The sequence below is a fragment of the Musa acuminata genome, chromosome BXJ1-8 (genome assembly GCF_036884655.1).
Source record: "Musa acuminata AAA Group cultivar baxijiao chromosome BXJ1-8, Cavendish_Baxijiao_AAA, whole genome shotgun sequence".
Taxonomy (NCBI): domain Eukaryota; kingdom Viridiplantae; phylum Streptophyta; class Magnoliopsida; order Zingiberales; family Musaceae; genus Musa; species Musa acuminata.
Window position 1 is genome coordinate 41876102 of NC_088334.1, and position 19954 is coordinate 41896055.

General features: G+C 39.0%; 2 protein-coding genes and 1 long non-coding RNA gene across 4 annotated transcripts; 2 read left to right on the top strand and 1 right to left on the bottom strand.

Moving 5' to 3' along the window:
• LOC103995110 (PITH domain-containing protein At3g04780) lies at nt 1-5585 on the bottom strand. 2 transcript variants are annotated; one of them, XM_009415623.3, is made up of 8 exons: nt 5484-5585; nt 5305-5391; nt 5073-5196; nt 3419-3467; nt 3264-3321; nt 3097-3143; nt 2911-2988; nt 1-326 (listed from the first exon to the last, which is right to left on the bottom strand). In XM_009415623.3, the coding sequence occupies exons 1-8, from the start codon at nt 5520-5522 to the stop codon at nt 278-280; spliced, it is 531 nt and encodes a 176-aa protein (XP_009413898.2). In that variant the 5' UTR covers nt 5523-5585; the 3' UTR covers nt 1-277. The 2 variants fall into 2 exon arrangements, with proteins under 2 accessions (XP_009413898.2, XP_064935799.1); XM_065079727.1 differs by having other exon boundaries at nt 5070-5196.
• A 755-nt stretch (nt 5586-6340) lies between these two features.
• Nucleotides 6341-6998, top strand: LOC135589120 (uncharacterized). Its single transcript, XR_010476605.1, has 2 exons — nt 6341-6538; nt 6613-6998. It is a non-coding gene; the product is annotated as an uncharacterized LOC135589120 (long non-coding RNA).
• An 11654-nt stretch (nt 6999-18652) lies between these two features.
• On the top strand, nt 18653-19893 carry LOC135587886 (leucine-rich repeat extensin-like protein 6). The gene has a single exon (XM_065079730.1). The coding sequence runs from the start codon at nt 18678-18680 to the stop codon at nt 19788-19790; it is 1113 nt and encodes a 370-aa protein (XP_064935802.1). The 5' UTR covers nt 18653-18677; the 3' UTR covers nt 19791-19893.
• The last annotated feature ends 61 nt before the right edge of the window (nt 19894-19954 follow it).

Sequence of the window (19954 nt, forward strand, 5' to 3'; positions counted from 1 at the left end):
TAAAAAAAGGCAGAGAGCCAATGGAATTTAGAAATGAAGCCCATCTCTCAGAAATGATTCTCAACTCCACAAAAATAAGGTAATGTGTAACATTAAGAATCTCAAGTCATCTTGAACCAGTATCATAAACAGTACAAGCAGCATTCTAGAGAAGCTACGACGAAGACCTCATCTAATCTGTTAATGTTTCCTGCTGGTGGTAAAAAGGAAGTTTGCCGGTTGTTTACGATGTCATATAATTCAACCTCACATGATTGGTGGAACGCAGTAGTATCTTTTAGTGCTCTTCTATCTTTTTCAAATCTTTCATGTTTGTTGTGTCCACCCTACAAGCACACAAAATAAAAGGCAATACAGATTAATAATCTAAAATGGTTGGCATAGATCCCTAGATATACATGACTTAAATATACACATACAGTGTATGCATAGGCACATAGCTCACCTTTTATATATATGACAACAATGAGGATGGTTTTCTCTTCCCAGGATAACTAAGCAACAAAGATACATGTACCATTCGATAAGTATTCCTTGTTTCTAAAGGACCACTCTTCGTCCTTGCAACCTGAGATCACTATGAATAAAACAGTTTTGACAGGGTGTCCCATCTAATAGTTTGTATGACGTCACTAAGATAACGTCAACTAGATTTGACACTTAGACCATGTGAGTTAAACCCATTTGCTGGGTGTTTCAGATGATACAATCCACTAAATATGACGAAGAACCTCTAGGTTGGTCTTAAGATGATGTTTCAGGTACTGCTTGTGCAACCATCAAGTCTTGAACGAAGAATGATGCAAGAAATTAGTGATTTAAAAACGCTAGGTGTCAAAAGACGTCAAGGTCCAAAAATGCCAAGGCACTAGGCACTCAGCACTTTGTCCGAGCGAAACAAGATACTAAAATATAAAAATATATAATATAATTAATAAATATAATTATTTAAATTAAAAATATGATATTAAATTAAGAAAATCTTGCAAAATCACAATATTACATTAACAAAAAGTCTCAAAATTCAAAACAATAACAATAATTTCAAACAAATAAATATTAACAGTACTAAAATCAAAATAATATATTATTAATCTAATAAATAAAAATACTATTACTAGTATATAGTTAGCAATATACTGTTAATATACTATTAACAGTATATTATCAAACTGAGAAGAGTGTGAGTAAGAGGAAGATCGAGGCTACTAATTGAGAGCAACGATAGCAAGAGCGAGAGCAGTGAGCGACGACAGTGGCAGCGGTAGCAGCAGTGAGAGCAGCAACAATGGCAGTGATAGCAGCGACATCGGCGAGCGGCAACAGTGGCAACGACAATGGTAGTAGCGAGCAGCGACAGCAAAAGCGGTGACCGACGACAGTGGTAGCGACAGTAGTAGCAGTGAGCAGTGAGAGCGGCAAGCAGGGTTAGGGTTGGGAAGTCGTGAGAGGAAGGCTAATATCGGTGCTTTAGTTGGTTCGATTGAACCAACTAAAGCATCGAAGACCGAACCAAACCTAAAACGCAGGTTCGATCGCCTTGTTTAACCCGAGTGCTCATCTGAAGCGCCCGACACTTGGGCTCGGGCGAGCGTCCGGGTGGCACCTCTTTGAAGCGCGTCGCCTGGAAATGAAGCGAGATGCTCGGGCCTCACCTCGCCTCGCCTCACCCGAGCGCCTAAGCGAGCACTCGAGCACCTATTGAAGTCACTGCAAAAAATCTCGAAACATGTAAACCAATTAGTAACAAAATTATATAATTTTAACCTATTACTGAAAAACTAGATGGATTAATTAGTGGTGTCTATTCTTGTCAGTGGAAGTTTGCAGACAAACTGGAATGGTTATATCAATTTTAAGGGTGTGAATTTTTTGGAACACTAGAAGTATATATGGTCTACTAACAAGATTTGCACCAACTTTATTTTATATTTTTATTTTTGCAAAGGCTAAGAGGTGCAGACGGGATTAGGTCCTATGGAGCCTATGATGATTTGACAAAGTCTGGTAGCTAGCTAGCACCTTCCTGGATTTGCACCAAACTTGATAGAGCATATACATGCATATACATAAACCATGTACAACGCATGGGATGTTTATGTTTGGTATGGTTACTTTTATCTGTAATTAACAAAGTAACTAGGCCTCCTTGAGCTCTCCAGTTACCCCACGACATGGGTGCCCCATGGTTTTTGGGGTTTGCGCCGCTTTGGCACTAGATCCTATTCTTTATTTGGCCTCTAAGTGCTCTAGGAAACAATGGTGACCTTGAATAGTCAATATACACTCAGGTTTGCTGATTCAACCACAAAGCTCACTGAATATAGAATGAACACTCTGATAGCAAGAGATGAATTGAATCATATATACAACCTCTAAATGTAAGCCATGTGTTAGTGATGACTTGTTTAGTCATTCTTTCAATTTTGTTGTGGTACGACAGAGAATAACCCCATTTCGATAACACTGGGAATAGTTTCGATTTTAGTCTTTTAGATTGTTAAGAAAAATATTTACCGTGTGTGAAATTAAAAGATTAACTAAGGTACGTAATTACCTAACTACAACAGTTATGAATTCCTTATTGTTTATTGGTATGAGTCCTATTGCAGGTTCACAACATTATAAGTCAGATCATTTACTTATACAGGGCTGCTCGTAACAAAGTAAGATGTTACCTTGACCTTCTGTTCCAGATGTGACCTGGTTGCCAAAATGTTGACCTAGACTTTTATGGAGGATGATGGACAGGGCACCATTAGTGGTTTAATGATGCATGGTCAGAAGCAATATGTAAGTTATTTATTTTACGCCAATATTTCTACAGTATTGAGTAATTAGACATCTAAAAGAAGACCAAAATTAAGCCATCACAGGAAAGAATATTGTGCAAATTATGTATGTACTTACGTTGTTCCAAACAGAGCAATCTTCTGAACTTTTGTGACATCACCATCAGCTTGATTGTCCTCGATAAAAATCGTTAAGCTGGTAAAATATAACTTAAATGAGACAAGACAAGCATGTGCTTGTTTCTGCATCTACAGAAAATGTTATCAGCTAAAAGATATGCAAATAGCCTCAAAATATGTTTACCTGCGAACATTTTGAAACTTGACATACTTCAACGTAACAGGCACCTCCTGGAAATGAAACAAAGCAATAGCATAAATTATTTACCAACAAAATCATATCAGATTTACACATAAGAATAAATAAGGTAGAGAAAAAAGGATTTCAAGGACAAAACAGATGAACTATACCTTAAGATTATCAGGTGATAGATTAAGGGAGTCACTAGGTGGATAGTCATTAACATTACTGCAATTTACCAAAGCATCAAACGAACAGTGCAACTTAGAAATAATGGAACTTGCAATGTTGAAGGCATGGATATTTCTGAAGCTATATAGCATACCTGAAGCCCATGTGCTCTTTGTTTGCAAAGAGTTTTACTGTCTTGGGACCTGATAATACAAACTGGAGCTTCAGCAATTGACATTTTATTTTTTAATAATTAACGCAACAGAAGATACAAGAAACACAGATTCAAGAAGGAATTGGCACTTATGTGAGCCCATCCATTTGAGATCCTTGAGGAACTGAAATTCACTCTCTCGTGCCTCGTGTAATGTAGCACATGGATGTCACACAGGCATGGATGACATCTTTTACACATTTCTTTGAAATAAAATGAAGGAAGTACATTAATATGAAAACAGGAACATGTATAACTAGGAAACAATCATCATAATGTTTCCCTCTTGAGATGAACTTGTCCTAGAGAACATATGTAACATACCGGATCTTATACATCTCCTGAAAACTATGTCTTATACATCTCCTGAAAACTATGTCATTTAACTTACAGCTTAATTTGTAATGGAGTTCAATTAGCAGATGAAACACAAGTAGTAAGTGACACTCAGAACATATATTAGGATACCTCATGCTGGCTTAATTACAACTATCTCAAATTAAATTGAATGGTACGGGTCAGGCACAAAAATATTTCAGGGGCTCTCTTAGGGTGTAAACATCTACTAGTTTTGCACCCAAATCATATTCAGAAGAGTTCGGCTGCTCAGGGACCCTGAACAATGCAGCAGACCTTTGGGAATGTGGCAAAAAGCCCTCAACAAACCCAAGCTGAACAAGGCTCACATGGAACTTTTATGTTTGTGGCACTATATAAAATGGGACAAAGCAAGGTACCATTGGACTGATAAAATTTCAGATGAATATCTGAAGAGACAAAACGCTGAGCATGGATTAAAAGGCAGATCGATATGGTACCTGGTGCCTACAGTGTATTGAGTGTTAAACCACTACACACACACACACACACACACATGGAGGTGGAGAGGGACAAGGATATAATCGTGATTCTGTTACATAGGTTAGGGTGTATCCTAGGGTTGGCAAGTAGCAACATCAAGCAACTGAAGCCACATATATCAAAGTGCATCTTAACATCCAAAAGGAACAATTGTTCATCATCATAGCAAATAAGATGAAAAAATAGTGCAACATATCAAAACATATAATCAAGGTAGTGCTATATTCTGATAGAAATTACCAAAGAAACAATTAATAAAAGTTTATATTAGAATTTGGAAGAGGAAAAACTAAAAATGTCTCCTTTTACTTATAAAATGACACACGTCATTGATTTAATCTAATATTGAATATTTTAAAATATATTAGCCGTCGTTTATTTATTTAACAATCGATAGTATTTTACAACCGCTCGAACCATTTTTTATGGCCGTTTTATTGTGTATCCCAAAAATAGATACAGAATAAGATGGTAGATATGTTGAAGCTCATAATTTTGGAAACGAGGAATGAAAAATTTTGAACCATTTCTCAATCCATTTTATATTGATTTTGTTTATGACTTTTGCTACTTGGAACTGAAAGATACTTCATCAAATCTCTCCACGAACAGTTCAATCACCATCATTAATTACTAATTACTCTTCCTATCCATAAAATTATTGTATAGTTTCTACCCTATTGAAAAACAACAGACTAATTCTGCAAGACCAAAACAGACAAATCAAGACCACCTTCCTCCTCCGGGCCCGTGATTACAGCCGAGTGCAGCTTGATCACTTGGGTGAAAGGAACATAAATCAAAAGCTGCTCATCCGCATCGCTCTCCAGATGCAGACCATCATCATCCCTGTAACCCTAAGATGGACAGAGAAGCAAGACAATCAGAAAAGAAGATCCCATAGGAACCATAGAAACGGTATAGGACTCGAGTAGGAAGAGAGCTGCCACATATCGATGGATCACCTGCTTCAAGGCATTGGCGAGCGGGTGGCTCGTTGTCTGGTTGAGGCACTCGACGCCGCTCCAATCCACGAAATCGACGAGATCCACCTTGAGACAAAGAAAGGAAGAGGAAGCAGAAGAAGACGGATTTAGGGTGGCGATCGGGAGAGGAAACTAGGGCTCTTGATCGGGAGAGTTACCTGGCCTCTTGGGATCACGGAGGAGACGACCGAAGCCATTGCCAAGAACGCAGAGGAAGGTACCTCTCGGAGGCGAGAAAAAGAGAGACAGAGGGGGGTAGGTGATGCTCGAACGGCTTTAAAGGGTGTCGAAACAAGACAAATTAACGGGTCTAATACCCGAAACCCGATTAGCTACGAACCCTTTTTGAATTGTGGAAGGGGAATAACTCCCCGCCCTGTCTTAAATCTCATTCCTCTCTCTCTCTCTCTCTCTCTCTCTCATCCTATCGCCGAATAAGGGGGAAGAATTCACGGGCTCTTCATAATTAAAATAATTAAATTATTATAAAAATAATTAATAATATTAAATTTTATAAATGATAATAATAAATATTGATAAAGTTTAAGCGTCATAATAATATTTAAATATAAATATAGTCAAGTATAAACAAAATCAAATATATCCAAATATAATTATAACTAAATAAATATAAAATAATAATAAAAATAATTTTCTCTATTATAAATATATTTAAATATATCTATCTAAATAAATTTATAAATTGATAATTTTCTTCATTAATCCTATCTTTTCAATTTCTATGCTCACAATTGATTAATAATATTATTAACAATTAATTCACAGTCCATTCAACCAAATATATTTATATTTATGTTTTTATTATTAAATATATAATATAACATAATAATATAAACTAGACGGTGATGGATAGATCATGATTCCTCCGTCCCCATCAAATACTCGTATGGATAATAATAAATTATAATTGACACCTCTTAATATTGGATGATACAAGTCCTACGTCTTGGATCTCAAATTGTGGGCAACAGAAGCTTTACGGGTTTCATGTGGATTCCACATATCGAGAGTAAGCATCAATTGCATCATCGCCACTTCCTCCTCCAATCACTTGCTTCCTCACCCGATCTTCCACCATCGTCTGCCGCTGCCGCTGCCGCCTCACTGATGTAGCAGAAGGGAAACACAAGAAGATGGATTGTAATGTGCCCCAGTCCATAGCTTCACTGTGGGAATTCTGCATGGTTGTTTGGTGCGCTTGGCTATTAATGCTGTTTCGCTTTTGTCTCTTCGAATTCCTATTGATTTGATACAGTGGATGCACAGGTGGAATTGTCTGTCCACCTACAATGCCTACAGGTGATGAAGTTTAAGCAAAACCCTCCTGTTGAGTTTTGAGCATCTTTGGGCTTGAATTTGGAGTTAACTGAGCTCCCTATTGTGTTGCTCATCTCAAGCATGGACAGAGGGGTTGCAAGCACTGGTTTGGTTAGCATGTATGGGATGTTGCTGCAACAGGAGTTCATCATTTCTGGCCATGCCAAGTATGTCCTGTAGCTGCTGTTGATGTATCTGCATGTGAGAATTTTTGAAGCAGCTCTTAGGCCAAGGTACCTGAGCAAGCTTTTGTTCCTAAGATGTAAAGGATTTGAATTCCATGTAGGCTTTTGAGTGACTTGATTCCTCTTCTAAGTATCTCCAATTACTTTTTACCTTGTGCTCTCTCTCTCTCTCTCTCTCTCTCTCTCTCTCTCTCTCTCTCTCAAGTGTTTATATGATGAAGTCTGGTAATTCCTGGAAAGATCTTTAGTTTTACCCCAATAGTTCATGAGATAAGCCTAGACTTTGTCATGCTGTGTTCTCTCTGATGGATTCATTAGTAATATGAAGGCATTGCGGCCTTTCTGGGTGTGTTTTGACACAAAACAGATTAAAAAAATGGACCTTTAGTATGATTTACTACATGATATAGAATGTTTTAGTGTGCCAAAATATTTTTATATTCATTAGGGATTTGAATGGGACCAGATTGGATTAGATCTTGAATTGACTGTAATTTTTGACAAGATTACTTGTATAGTAGAGAAATCTCTTGCATTAATCTACCCCAGTCAACCCCATATTTTATCATGGGTATCATAGCAGATTGTGGATTCAACATTTCATTCATTGTTCAAGTCCCCTCTGTGCAAGAACCAATGTGTGATATATCCATCCTAAAGTGGTAACAAGTTGTAATCAAAGTCAATATTCTATCAGAAGATGCTTCACAAGACAGCAGAGTAACAGGAGTTGGAAATTTATAGTTGAGTTAAGCTTGAAACAATATGGGGGCAGGTGAAGATGACCAAAGAAAACAAGTGATGACTTATCTCATGTTCAATGTACCAACCTTGGTAGTTTGGATCTTGGATCCCAACACACCACCAACTCATTCATTGGTCAAGATTCTCTCAATTCTTAAGTGTGGCACTTTGTTAATGTCTAAACTGATAGTTAAGCTATTGCCCTCCTGCAATCTCTTGCTTTGGCATTTTTAATTCTCAAAGAAAAAAAAGCTGGAGAACTAATTTTAATGTTTCTCAAATGTATATAAAACCAAGTCGTTTAGTAAGACTCTTCATCAGTCTTTCTTCCCATTGGTAAGAAAGAGAATTATAATCTTAAACTTTATTATCTCCTTTCCTCTCCTTTGAGGTACAAAAATATATTCTAAAAAAAAAAAAAAAAAGGACTCTCTCCTTTCTTAAACTACTCGCACACATTTAGAGACATCAAATTATTAATTTGAGTATCGAAAGGATCGAGTTAGGAAACATCTCCTAACCTTGGTCCTCGTGCAAGTGTTACATTGGGAGTGCAATACTGAGAGCATAATACTTCTATCTGGAGAGCTTGACACCTCGACCTTGGAGCCACCTTAGAGCTATCTCGGAGCCACATTGGATTTATCTCGTATTCACCTTTAAGCCACCTTAGATCCATCTCGGAGTCACCTCGAATCTACCTTAGAGCTACCTCAGATATACTTTGGATAATTCTATACACATGGGTCTAGATCATGTTAGGTTGACTAAGACATCAACGATATTTTCCTCTAATAGTTTAGCATTAGAAGGTGGGCCTGATGTCAACAAACGTTTGCTCAAGGGGGGCAATTGTCATCCTTCCCATATATGGATACACTCACCTTAGCACAAATATCGATGAGGTATTAGTATTTGTTTAATGACTTAGGCCCCTCACCCCTAGGGATGAACTTGAGCCACTTGCTCGTTCCCGTCGTGGTGTTCCTGAACCTTGCTTAGTAGGTACAAACGCTGATAAACATGATGCAAGCTATTATTCTACTATTGCCCCAACTAACCCAATAAGAGACTCCAACAAGATCAAAATGGATAGTGAAGTGATACCATGCCCCAGTTTGTGGGTAAGTTATCTTTATTTGACTGGCAAGCCGCCCCGATGGTTGGCCAAGGACATTGGCGATGACGGCTTGCTCGACCACCATAGCTCCCAAGACTCCGAAGGTGACAGTGGTAGCCAGTCCATCACTCTTAGCCAGCTCTTCATCTCATAGCCCCCAAGCAAATGCCAACCAAGACTTTGGAGGTGATGGTGGTGGCAAGTCTATCACCCTCGACTAGCTCACAACCCCCAAGCTAATACCAACCAGGACTCCAGAGGCAACAACGACGGCAAGTCAATCACCCTCGTCTAGCTCTTCATCCTATAGCCTCCAAGCTAACACTAAATAAGACTTCGGAGGTGATGGCAGTGGCAAGTCCATCACCCTTGGCCAACTCTTCAAGCATGTCAATGACACTCATAGTGGTGACATCGTCGAGAGCGATGGCTATGCCTTTCTAAAGCACCACATCCTCGAGTTCGATGACTTTGCCCTTGGAGGTGACGCTGACGACCACTTGGCCTTTTGCCTACTTCTCCTTCATTCGTATCTCTACTAATATCTCGTACAGTGTGAAGAAGCACCATAAGCTATCACTCTTATGCAAAAATAGCCTTGCCATCGAACCCGCTATCGGTCTCGAGGTACTAGAGGCGATCTTTAGGATCGAGACACTGTTGAATTCTTTAGCAAGGTGGGGGAAGGGGAGATCTTCATGATGCTTAGGATGAACGGCTCTGGCAAGCCCACCCTAATCGATGCCCTCATGAATTGCATCATGCGGGAGAGCCTATAGGGTCCCATCACCCTCAATGGTGAGAAGTTCGATGGTCAGTTCCTCCAGGTGATCTTTGTTTACATCATGTAGGACAACCTTCTATATCCTATGCTCACTATGGAAGAGACTTTGATGTTTTCCATAGAATTTCAACTATCGCAGTTGCTATCTGTCTCGAAGAAGAAGAGCTAGGTACAAGCACTCATTGATCAACTTAACCTCTGATTTGCCACCAAGACCATCATTGGCGATAAGATCCATCGCGACATCTCTTGTGGAGAGCACCATTATGTGTCAATCAAAATTGATATCATCCATAGTGGGGGGAGGACCCAAAATCCACTATGGCGGAGGGAGAACTTAAAGCCTACCATGATTGGAGGACTTGAAAACTACTATGATGGTAAGAAAATTTGAAGCCCGCCATGGCAAGAAGACCCAAGATCTACTATGGCAAAGAAGGGACATGAATTTGCCATGGTAAAAGGAAGATTTGAAGCCTACCATGGCGGGAAGTGTCACGCCCCCCCCCCTGAATTATCACATTCAAGAAGTGTGATCCTGTCTAAAATCAATAATATTATAATTCATCATCAATTCAATCCAGGATCCAATCTAACAATTTGAGGATACTAAGAATCATTCAAAATTCAATATTCACAATTCATAAACATGTACGTTACATAAATCATAATCCACTTCACTCAGAGATTCACAAAATCCAAAGACAACTCAACTAAACATCAACCACAACACAAATCCATAAACATAGAAGTATATACAATCACAAAAAGATAATTATTTACCATGAGTTCTTATCCTTATACAACTTAAACTTATCATTCCATACACATGAGCGGTCCTTTAAACTTTTACAACACATAAGTATCAACAGATCCTTAACATTACATCAGAAGTAAAGTTTACTATACAACAAAAACCATCATCCAACAAAATTAGCTCAAAAATCTTTTAGCCTTTCACTGCTTTAACCCATGACAAGCTACCCTGAAAAAATTTATATAGCAACGGGGTGAGCATAAAGAGCTCAGCAAGCGTCTAACATATCCATGGCGATAGGAGAAGTTCAAGCAGGCTTAGTATCAAGTTACAAAAGTTGAAATACAAGTGTTTATTTGAAGTCATCTCATTTGATATAAAATCATAAAGGTTTACCTCGTTCAAAAACAGGCATTAGACATAATAATAGGAGAAAGGAAATTGGAGCATTTCATTGGCAAAAGAAGCATTTAGGCATGTATCAAATGGCACATGAAGCATTTAGGCGCATATCAAAGGCATAAGAGTGTTTGGGGGCATAATAATGACAAACGAAACACTTCAAAGTATAATAAGTGAACCGAATAATAAACACAAGCTGTATGTCATTTTTGATATAGCATGCATTCCATTTTTATCCAAAGCATAATATGAACTCATAAACAAAGCTTTGGATATCATATCAATAAACATAGAGGGCGCTGTGGGCCATATACATAATGTGATTCATCCATTTCTGTATAATCACCAAGCATAAGTCTCCCACGTCTGGGAGCTCCATCCACCCACGTCTGAGTGAAGTCAATGGGGCCGACAGAGCAATCGCGGGCTCTAACCATAACTCCCTTTACCATTTCTGGCAAAGGTTCACAATATCCCACAAGACACCAGAGTACAAAAGGGTAGTATGAACAATAACATTGACACATATCAGAAGCACATGCGGAACAACGAAGATATGCATGTGCCTTTATCAAACAAGGAAATGCAAACAAAGCATTACATAATAAATTTCAGTTATACAATAATTTCAGGATGAACAATACAAGAACTTCAAAGGACTAATATAAAGCTCAATTGAAGAAGAATTTAGCAGAAATCATATTTCCAATAAGATGAAAATTGAATAGGCAAAACCCAACAAAGTTTTCAATTCTGATAGAATTTGAATGGTACATTTCCTGAATTGTTTGAGTGGCCAAGCATGCTCAAAATCACTAAAAATAGATGTCATTGGAAAGCTGCATCAATCTATTTTTGGATGAACTCAGATTTATAATTTTTTGAGTTCTTAACAGGAAGTTACAACAAATAGAGTAAAGGAAGGTCAGAATTGATCATCTCTGTTTTGCAAAATTGATAGAGTCAATTTAAACAGATGTTTCAGAAGGCAAATGTACTTAAAAATTACTAAATTATATGTCAAAAGAAAGATATGCGAATCTAGTTTCAAAAGAACAAGTTTTGTATAATTCAGAATTTTCTCTAGAGAGTTATGAGCAATTTAGTAATAAAAGGTCAGATATTTCAGTTCCTATTTTGCAGAATCTTTAGGGTTAATTGAAACAGAAGTCTTAGTAGGCATTTAAACTCCAAATCATTCAATCTTAGTGTCAAAATAAAGATATTTGAGTCTACTTTCAAATGGATTAGGTTTGCCTAAATCAGAGTTTAGTGCTAAAAGTTAGATCCAAAACAATGTATAGAAGTAAGATTACCGAAAAAATTTCAGATTCATGGCTTTGTATCAAAAGGAAAGAACGGTTTGGTACTAAGCTGAAATCTTTTGAATTATGAAGAATTAAAAGGAAAACAGAGATTAGGAATTATGTAGGAAGAGGTTAGGACACTTGCCTTAAACAAATTTGATTCCCAAATGGGAGGAGTTGATGCAAAACCTCAATCAAATCTTCTTCTTCAATTCCTCTTCTTCTTCTTCTTCCCTTCTCTTCTCTTCTTAAACTCACGTTGGATGCAGCATCTGAAGGTTACATTTAGTTTCTTCTTTAATCTCTTATTTAATTACTTTTGGTTAATACAAGAGTTGCAAAGTTTCAAGGTGGCAAGCATGCATGAAAAGTGCTAGATGTCATCCTTAGAGCAAACTTAGATGGCACCATTAGGTTAGCTAATGACACATGTCCACTAATTTTTTTTTTAACTTAAATCTGAAACTTTTATAAATCATATTAAACTTCTATTATAATATTATTTAATATAAAAAAAATTATTAAATAATCCTCATATTTACAAATAAGCATTTACTAAATTTTCAAAAATGGGGGATATTACAGGAAGACCTGAGATCTTTTATGACAGAAAAGGTATATGAAATCCACTATGACGGAAAGAAGATTTAAAGCCCACAATAGTGGGAAGACCTGATATCCGCTATAGCAAAGAAGGGATATGAAATCCATCATAACGAAAAGAAGATTTGAAGCCCGCCATAGTAGAAATATATGAGATCAACTATGATAGAGAAGGGACATGAAATCTGCTATGGCGGAAAGAAAATTTGAAGCTCATCATAGTGGTATGATTCAAGATCCACTATAATGGAGAAAGGACATGAAATATGCTATGGCGGAAAGAAGATTTGAAGCCCGCCATAGTAGGAAGACTTGAGATCCGCTATGACAACGAAGGGATATGAAATCTGCCATAGCAAAAATAAGATTTGAAACCTATCATGGTAGGAAAATCTGAGATTCGCTACGACGGAGAACGAATTTGAAGAAAGAAGATTTGTAGCTTGCCATAGCTAGAAGATTTGAGATCTACTATAGCGGAGAAGGGACTTGAAATCTACTATGTTGAAATCTACTATGACAGAGAGAAGATTCGAAGCTAGCCATGACAAAAAAAAATTTGAAATATAATATGGTGGAGAAGAGAATTGAAATCTACCATAGTAGGGAGAAGATTTAAAGCCTACCATAGTGAGAATATTAGAGATCTACTATGGTGAATGTGCAAGGCCAAATGCACCCAAGATGTAGGAGTTAGAAAAACTCAACCTGCATTAAAATAAATTTGCTATGGTGGAAAGTAAGGCTAAATGAACCCAAGACATGTATTAAGAAAACCCTGTTGGGAAATCTTGGAGAATATCATATGCCCAATAAAAAATAAAAATAAAAACTAATTTATCAAAATAATCTTATTGAATCATCATGTGAAGATCGAAAATGTAAAACTCAAAACCGAAAATTGCATGAAAGATGTGAGATATTTTCACCTAAGAAAACTCATATATCCCATAAGATCACATATCCTAGTCTACGGATAAATGAGCTCTCGTAAACTCCTCTCTAATTGTGATCCACATGATGAGCGCAACAATAGAGGTCTAGCTGATAACCATTTTAATCCCAACTTCTATCTATAAAGAGCCTCATTTAACTAACACTAATGGATTATTCTTAGTGGATATTGGATCTCTATCCAATTACTCATGGCTTAATGCATATTAGATCCCCATCTAATAACCATTCTAAGCTCTATTGAGTCTCTCCTAAGGATCAATTAAAATAGGGATTTACTAGATATCCCATATCCAATTCTTTATTCGTCGCATTGTCCACTATATGTGTATGACTCTCTAGACCCAATACCGAGTTGGTCGTGAGTTACACTTGTCAGAACTCCTTTTGACTCTATGAATTATTATTTTCATAATAATTTACTCAACTTATTAACTATGAACATATTATGCCACCATGCCATAGCCCCTAAATGATACAATGAGATCTAATCCATTAGATATATCTACCATCAGTTACCATATATCTAGTCTCTCATCTATCTAATATCTTAAAAATCATATATCGGATATGGTGCTGTTAAGCCCATACAGAATCTATCTGAGTCTCACTCTAATTGGATTCTCCTAGAGAACTCCTCTCTCAATCTGAATCTCATAGTTATCGAATTCATCACGATCCGATTGACCTTGGTAAGGGATTTACCTGAGTGATCCTCTATTGACACCCAATTACATTCGTAAGGTTGGCTACTATTTTCAATGATCGTTTGTACTAAATCTGAAACTTCCAAACCTATAAGTCTAATATCAAAGAATGAAGTACTCAAACAAGGTATTATTAGTGTCTCAAGTCTAAGGACTAGATACATAACTGAGACTACAGAATCACTATCTAATGATGAGGTATTATTAACCATCTAGCATTCCATAAGTGGATCATTCGGTGACAGCTATCTCCATCATATAGACGGATATATAGCACATCGATTTGTCCAGTTATCTTGATGTTCTTCTCAAGTAATTTATGACTATGAATATTTAAGGTTTATATTTAAAGGTGAATTGATATCATTATAATGATTTTATCATGATCTAATTTCTATTGCACAGATCCAAGGACATCATAATATATATTTATCATATAATATAAAGTAAAATATATATAATAATAATAATAACCAAAAGAAATTGTGCAACGTATCACACATGCCATCCTTGACGTTAGTGGTTTGCACGGCACTTGTAACTAGCAAACTCAACCCTTCTCTCTCTTTTGATAAGGAAGATGATTCTAAACTCCCTTCTCCCTTTATGACAAGGAACTTCTCTCCCCTTATGATAAGAAAGATGATTCTAAACTTCATTCTCTTCTTTTATGATAAGGAAGAACATTACAAGCTTCCTTCCCCTCCATATAAAAATATAAAAATAAGAAGGATTCTCTCATTTCTTGAATTACTCAAGCCCATATTTAAAAACCTCATATTATTAACTTAAGTGTTGGAGGGATCGGGTCGGGAAATCTCCTTCAACCCTAGTTTTCGTGCAAGTGCCACCTTAGGAGCATCATAGTTCCATCTCAGGAGCATAATATTTTCACCTTGGGGAGCATAATACTTTCATCTCGAGAGCTTGACACCTCCACCTCGAAGTCACCTCGGAGATACTTCAAATAATCATACTCATATGAGTTTGGATTAGGTTGAGTTGACCAAGATAACAATAATAATTTTTCCCTAATAATTACTTTTTCTTGCTAATCATGCCCAAGCCACGTCAATGTTATTAGTTAGTATTGCAACTATTGAGCACTTCAGCATATAGATAAGAAAAAAGTCTTGATATGTTTTGAACCACAACTGGGATCATCTGCATCTGATTATGGATTTAAATCTCTGATATATGCTCTGATAACAAATTCGACTGGTAGATCAATCTGCATTATCTGGCATTATTAAAAAAAATAAGAAAAATGTATATAGAACTTCATTTGTATAGCTCTCCAAAATTAGTACTTGTCATATTCATCCTTATAAACTTAAAATTCGAAAACTTGTAAACATACCACTGTAGTCGATTTCCGTCATTTAACCATTAGCATGATGATAACATTGAACTCGAGAGGAAAGATGAAGAACCTATTTATTACATTTAGCACAGGTTAGTGCAAAAGCCAAACATAAAAACGTAGTCTACAACCTGAACCACTAAATCACTTCCTGTTCATCAAAGAATTACTGTCGTATTGCCTTCTGCAGTCTGCCATTATTGGGCAAATTGTGTTTCAGTAGCTCACCAGATCTTATAAGATTCATTTGTCATGCCTAGTTTTGATCTCAGAGGGTAGAACGCATCATTAGGCCAGTAGAGAAATCAGAAACCAGGCAATGCCAACAATCTAGTTTACTGGAGTCTGTGGGTTTTGCCTCCATCTGATCTAGTCATGAAATGAGAGCTTAGCTTCCTGACCTTTTAGACCAACTTTCACTTTTGAGATTATGCTTGATCATGATCATCCAGCAAGAGATTTTTCGGTGAATGATCGAACACGATCACCGAAGAGTATCGCATTCGGACCAATGCCTTGATCTTGAGAAGTTCTTGTTTGCTGATCACATGTCCATCAGAATTGAACCTGATGAGACAGCTGACAATTAGCAAGTTGGACCTTGAATCAGGCACCAATGAAACGAAGCTTTGAGGAGTTGAGGATTCCAAAGAAACAAGGAGAAGATGATCATAGAATAAAGTGATGCTTCTTTTTTGCTTTTGCTAAAGAGATGAGACCATGAAGCCTGATGTAATAGTGAAGACATAGATTGAAAATGACACTAGGCCTAAGGTAGACAGAGACTGTGAAAAGCCAACAGAAGGTTGAACCTAAAGGAAGAGTAAGCTCAAAGGACTGTGGCAAAAGGATTGCTTACAAACCCCCAAGTCTTTGGCCTTAATTGTCCCTTAGAGAGCAAGAAATTAAAACCTGAATGGCTCACTCACACCATCACATACCATCTTAAGCTTAGACGAAGGCAATAACCCACCGACCAAGCAAGGAAAGGGATCGACCACCAAATAGTATCAATCTTACAACAAGCGTACCAAACAAGATGACATGACAACAATACATGATCAAACAACACAATTATGTTGATCCAAGAAAGATTAGACTCTGGCTTATGATTTACTCTACTGGCTCTCAGCAGTGAAGATCCTGGTTATTGATGTGACAAATGAGCTTAGTTTTCTGTGCTCGATATTGTAAAACATCATTTATGGTGATGTAAAGAAGCTTTAGGATCCTACTTCCAAAATTTTGAATGAGTTCAGAGACTGCAACATCAACCAGTAAGATTTGTTTGGTGATCATAATTGATCGAAGCTTTCATGCATTGATAAAACAGCAGAGGACGTAATTAGATGGAGATCAAATTGAATGGCATCTGGAAGTGTGGATGATTCAACTTGAGACAGAGAATGGGTTCTCTTCAGCTGTCAAGAAGGTGTCTAAAGAACTATTATTTGGCACAAGTAATTTTCCTTGAAGATGAACCACATGCTTGATGAAGCTGAAGTTGCATATGGTGCTTGTCAAAATCATGAGCCAAACTATGCCTAAACTCGATAATGCCGGTGGCCTTTCTGAGGAGCAGCACCGAAAGGCAAGTATCAGTTCAGAAGATGTGAAATGTATTATTCAGGAATAAGTATTAGCAGTTCTTCTCGTTCAGTTTGTCGTAGGAAGTGACTAAGAAGATCATGAACAAGCAAAAGTTCCTCAAGTTAGAAGGCAATTCTGAATCGAGAGCATTAAAAGTTCTGCAAGAACAACAAGATGACAGTACCAACAACAGAATGGGTTGCAGCAAGTAGAATGCTGATCTTTGGTTAGCTCGCCGAAAAGTTGAGAGGTCTGGTTGCTTAATGCCATTAAAGAGCAAGATAACGTAGGATAATGGAATGCTCTACAATACCTTTGAAGAGATCAAAGGAATTTGCGGTAGTTGTTGATGAATGTAACATGTTTATCCTTGTTTGTTGTTGTAGGTCATATCACATTCTCTTTAAGCATTTGGCCAACTTTCTTCAGTATTTCAAGCTCAAACCAACATCGATGTGGATGCTTCCAATGGATCGCTCCCTCGTGAAGATTTTAAGAGAAAACCAGAGCATCAAATTGATCGCTGTCATGCCAACAGTCAAGACAACTGTAGTTTTGTTCATTGAGATGCCTCAGATAGATCATCAGTAATCCGAGCTCGGTAGACAGCTGAAGAATAGGCGAGAAGATAATATCGAGCTGCAAACATTGCTGTAGATCTTCGCTCAGTCCTGCAGATGGATTTTCCAAAATAATTCTTGCTAGAAGAACCAGGGTTGCACGAAGCACATAAGAGAAACTAGGATTGTGGGATTCAATAACAAGACAGCTTGTGAGAAAACCTTGGTTAGATCCACAAACAGAGTGCTTGCATTTGGCTCTTTAAGGCGTACATGGATTCAGCTCACATGTCGAAGGCTTCATCTCAATGCTTGCACTCATTGGCAACGGATACAAATCAACGGAATGGATTCTTCGACTCCTCTCCGATCATTGGAACAGGACTCGTTGCTCTTTGAAATTTTAGCAGATTCCAGCAGAGCCTATACTGACTGATATCGTCCACTATACATCACATTGCCCAAAGTCTTGAAAGTTTCACCACACTTATATGCATCCAATGTATTATTACTCTTAAGCTGTCTTCAAGCTTAGATAGGAACCAAGGCGTGTGTATTTGGTGAGAGCCACAAGTCGAGAACATCTAGCAGAGTAGAATTAGTCAGCAAACACAACATTGAATTGTAGCAATTTGAGTAACACCCACAATTCAATCTTCCCTTTCCTCTTCCACTTTGTTTTCCCACAGAAGCTGGACTTGGAAATCTTTCATTCCATGCCTGTAGGCAGTGTGCTGCGTCCTCACAAGAATGAACAAAGGCAAACTTTCTCTCACCAGAAGGGACCACTCCTCCAACATTGTACTCCCATCAATGGGACCAAACCCAAAAGAAAAGGATGGTCAATCTGCAAGTACTGTATCAGTGTATATATATCCACACCCCAACACACGCTGCAAGACATAGTCTCAACGCAAGCATCACAACTCGCAGAGAACATGGCCACCAGTACAAGCCTCCACAAGGCCTTGGTGTGCATCCTTCTACTCCTCTTCCTCCCCTTCCTCTCTCTATCAGAATACTATTTGCCCATCAACCCGAGGCTGGAGAAGGCCTACGTCGCCCTGCAAGCATGGAAGCAGGCCATCACCGCCGACCCCAAGAACCTGACTCTCGACTGGTGCGGCCCGCATGTGTGCAACTACACCGGCGTGTTCTGCGCGCCGGCCCCCGAAGACCGGCACGAGCTCACCGTCGCCGGCGTCGACCTTAACCACGGCAGGATCGCCGGCACGCTCCCCGAGGACCTCGGCCTCCTCTCCGACCTCGCGCTCCTCCACCTCAACTCCAATCGCTTCCACGGCGGCCTCCCGGAGGCGTTCGAGCGCCTCCAGCTCCTCTACGAGCTCGACGTGAGCAACAACCGGTTCCAGGGGCCGTTCCCCGCCGTGGTGCTCCACCTGCCGTCGCTCAAGTACCTCGACATCCGCTTCAACAGGTTCCGCGGCGAGGTCCCCCGCCGGGTCTTCGACCTCAGGCTCGACGCGCTGTTCCTCAACGACAACCAGTTCGCGTTCTCGCTGCCGGACAGCATCGGCAACTCCTCCCTCTCGGTGCTCGTGGTGGCCAACAACCGGATCAGTGGCTGCTTCCCGAGGAGCATCACCGACTTGGCCGACACCCTAAACGAGTTGATACTGCTGAACGCGAGCATCACGTCGTGCATCCCGGAGGACGTCGGGAAGCTGAAGAATCTGACGGTGTTCGACGTGAGCTTCAACAACCTCGTGGGGCCGCTGCCGGACAGCATCGGGGAGATGAGGAAGCTGGAGCAGCTGAACGTGGCGCACAACAACCTCTCCGGCGACATACCGGAGAGCATATGCGAGCTGCCGAGGCTGAAGAACTTCACGTACTCCTACAACTACTTCTGCGGGGAGCCGGAGCGGTGCTTGAAGGTCCGGAGTAGGGACGACCGGGAGAACTGCATACCAGAGCGGCCGCACCAGAGGTCGGAGGAGGAGTGCATCGCGTTCTCGTCCAAGCCGGTACACTGTGACGCCAACGGCTGCATGGCGCCACCTCCACCTCCACCGCCGGTGCATTATTAGAGTGGAATGGTGCATGAGATTGTGTTTACGATCGAGTTGTATTGGCATTGTCGTTGGCGTTGGTGGATAGATCGAAATAAGGGTGTCGGTACTGTTGCGGCTTCACGTTAGTCATCATCTTCTTCTTATTTCTGCTGCTTGCGGATTTACGAAGCTGTGGGTTG

Bases quoted from the DNA above. Each gene is read 5' to 3' on its own strand.
- LOC135587886 (XM_065079730.1), top strand. From the start codon at position 18,678: ATGGCCACCAGTACAAGCCTCCACAAGGCCTTGGTGTGCATCCTTCTA.
- LOC103995110 (XM_065079727.1), bottom strand. From the start codon at position 5,522: ATGGCTTCGGTCGTCTCCTCCGTGATCCCAAGAGGCCAG. The intron at 5,392-5,483 runs GTAACTCTCCCG...CTTTGTCTCAAG, and splicing joins CCGTGATCCCAAGAGGCCAG to GTGGATCTCGTCGATTTCGT. The intron at 5,197-5,304 runs GTGATCCATCGA...TGTCCATCTTAG, and splicing joins TCGCCAATGCCTTGAAGCAG to GGTTACAGGGATGATGATGG.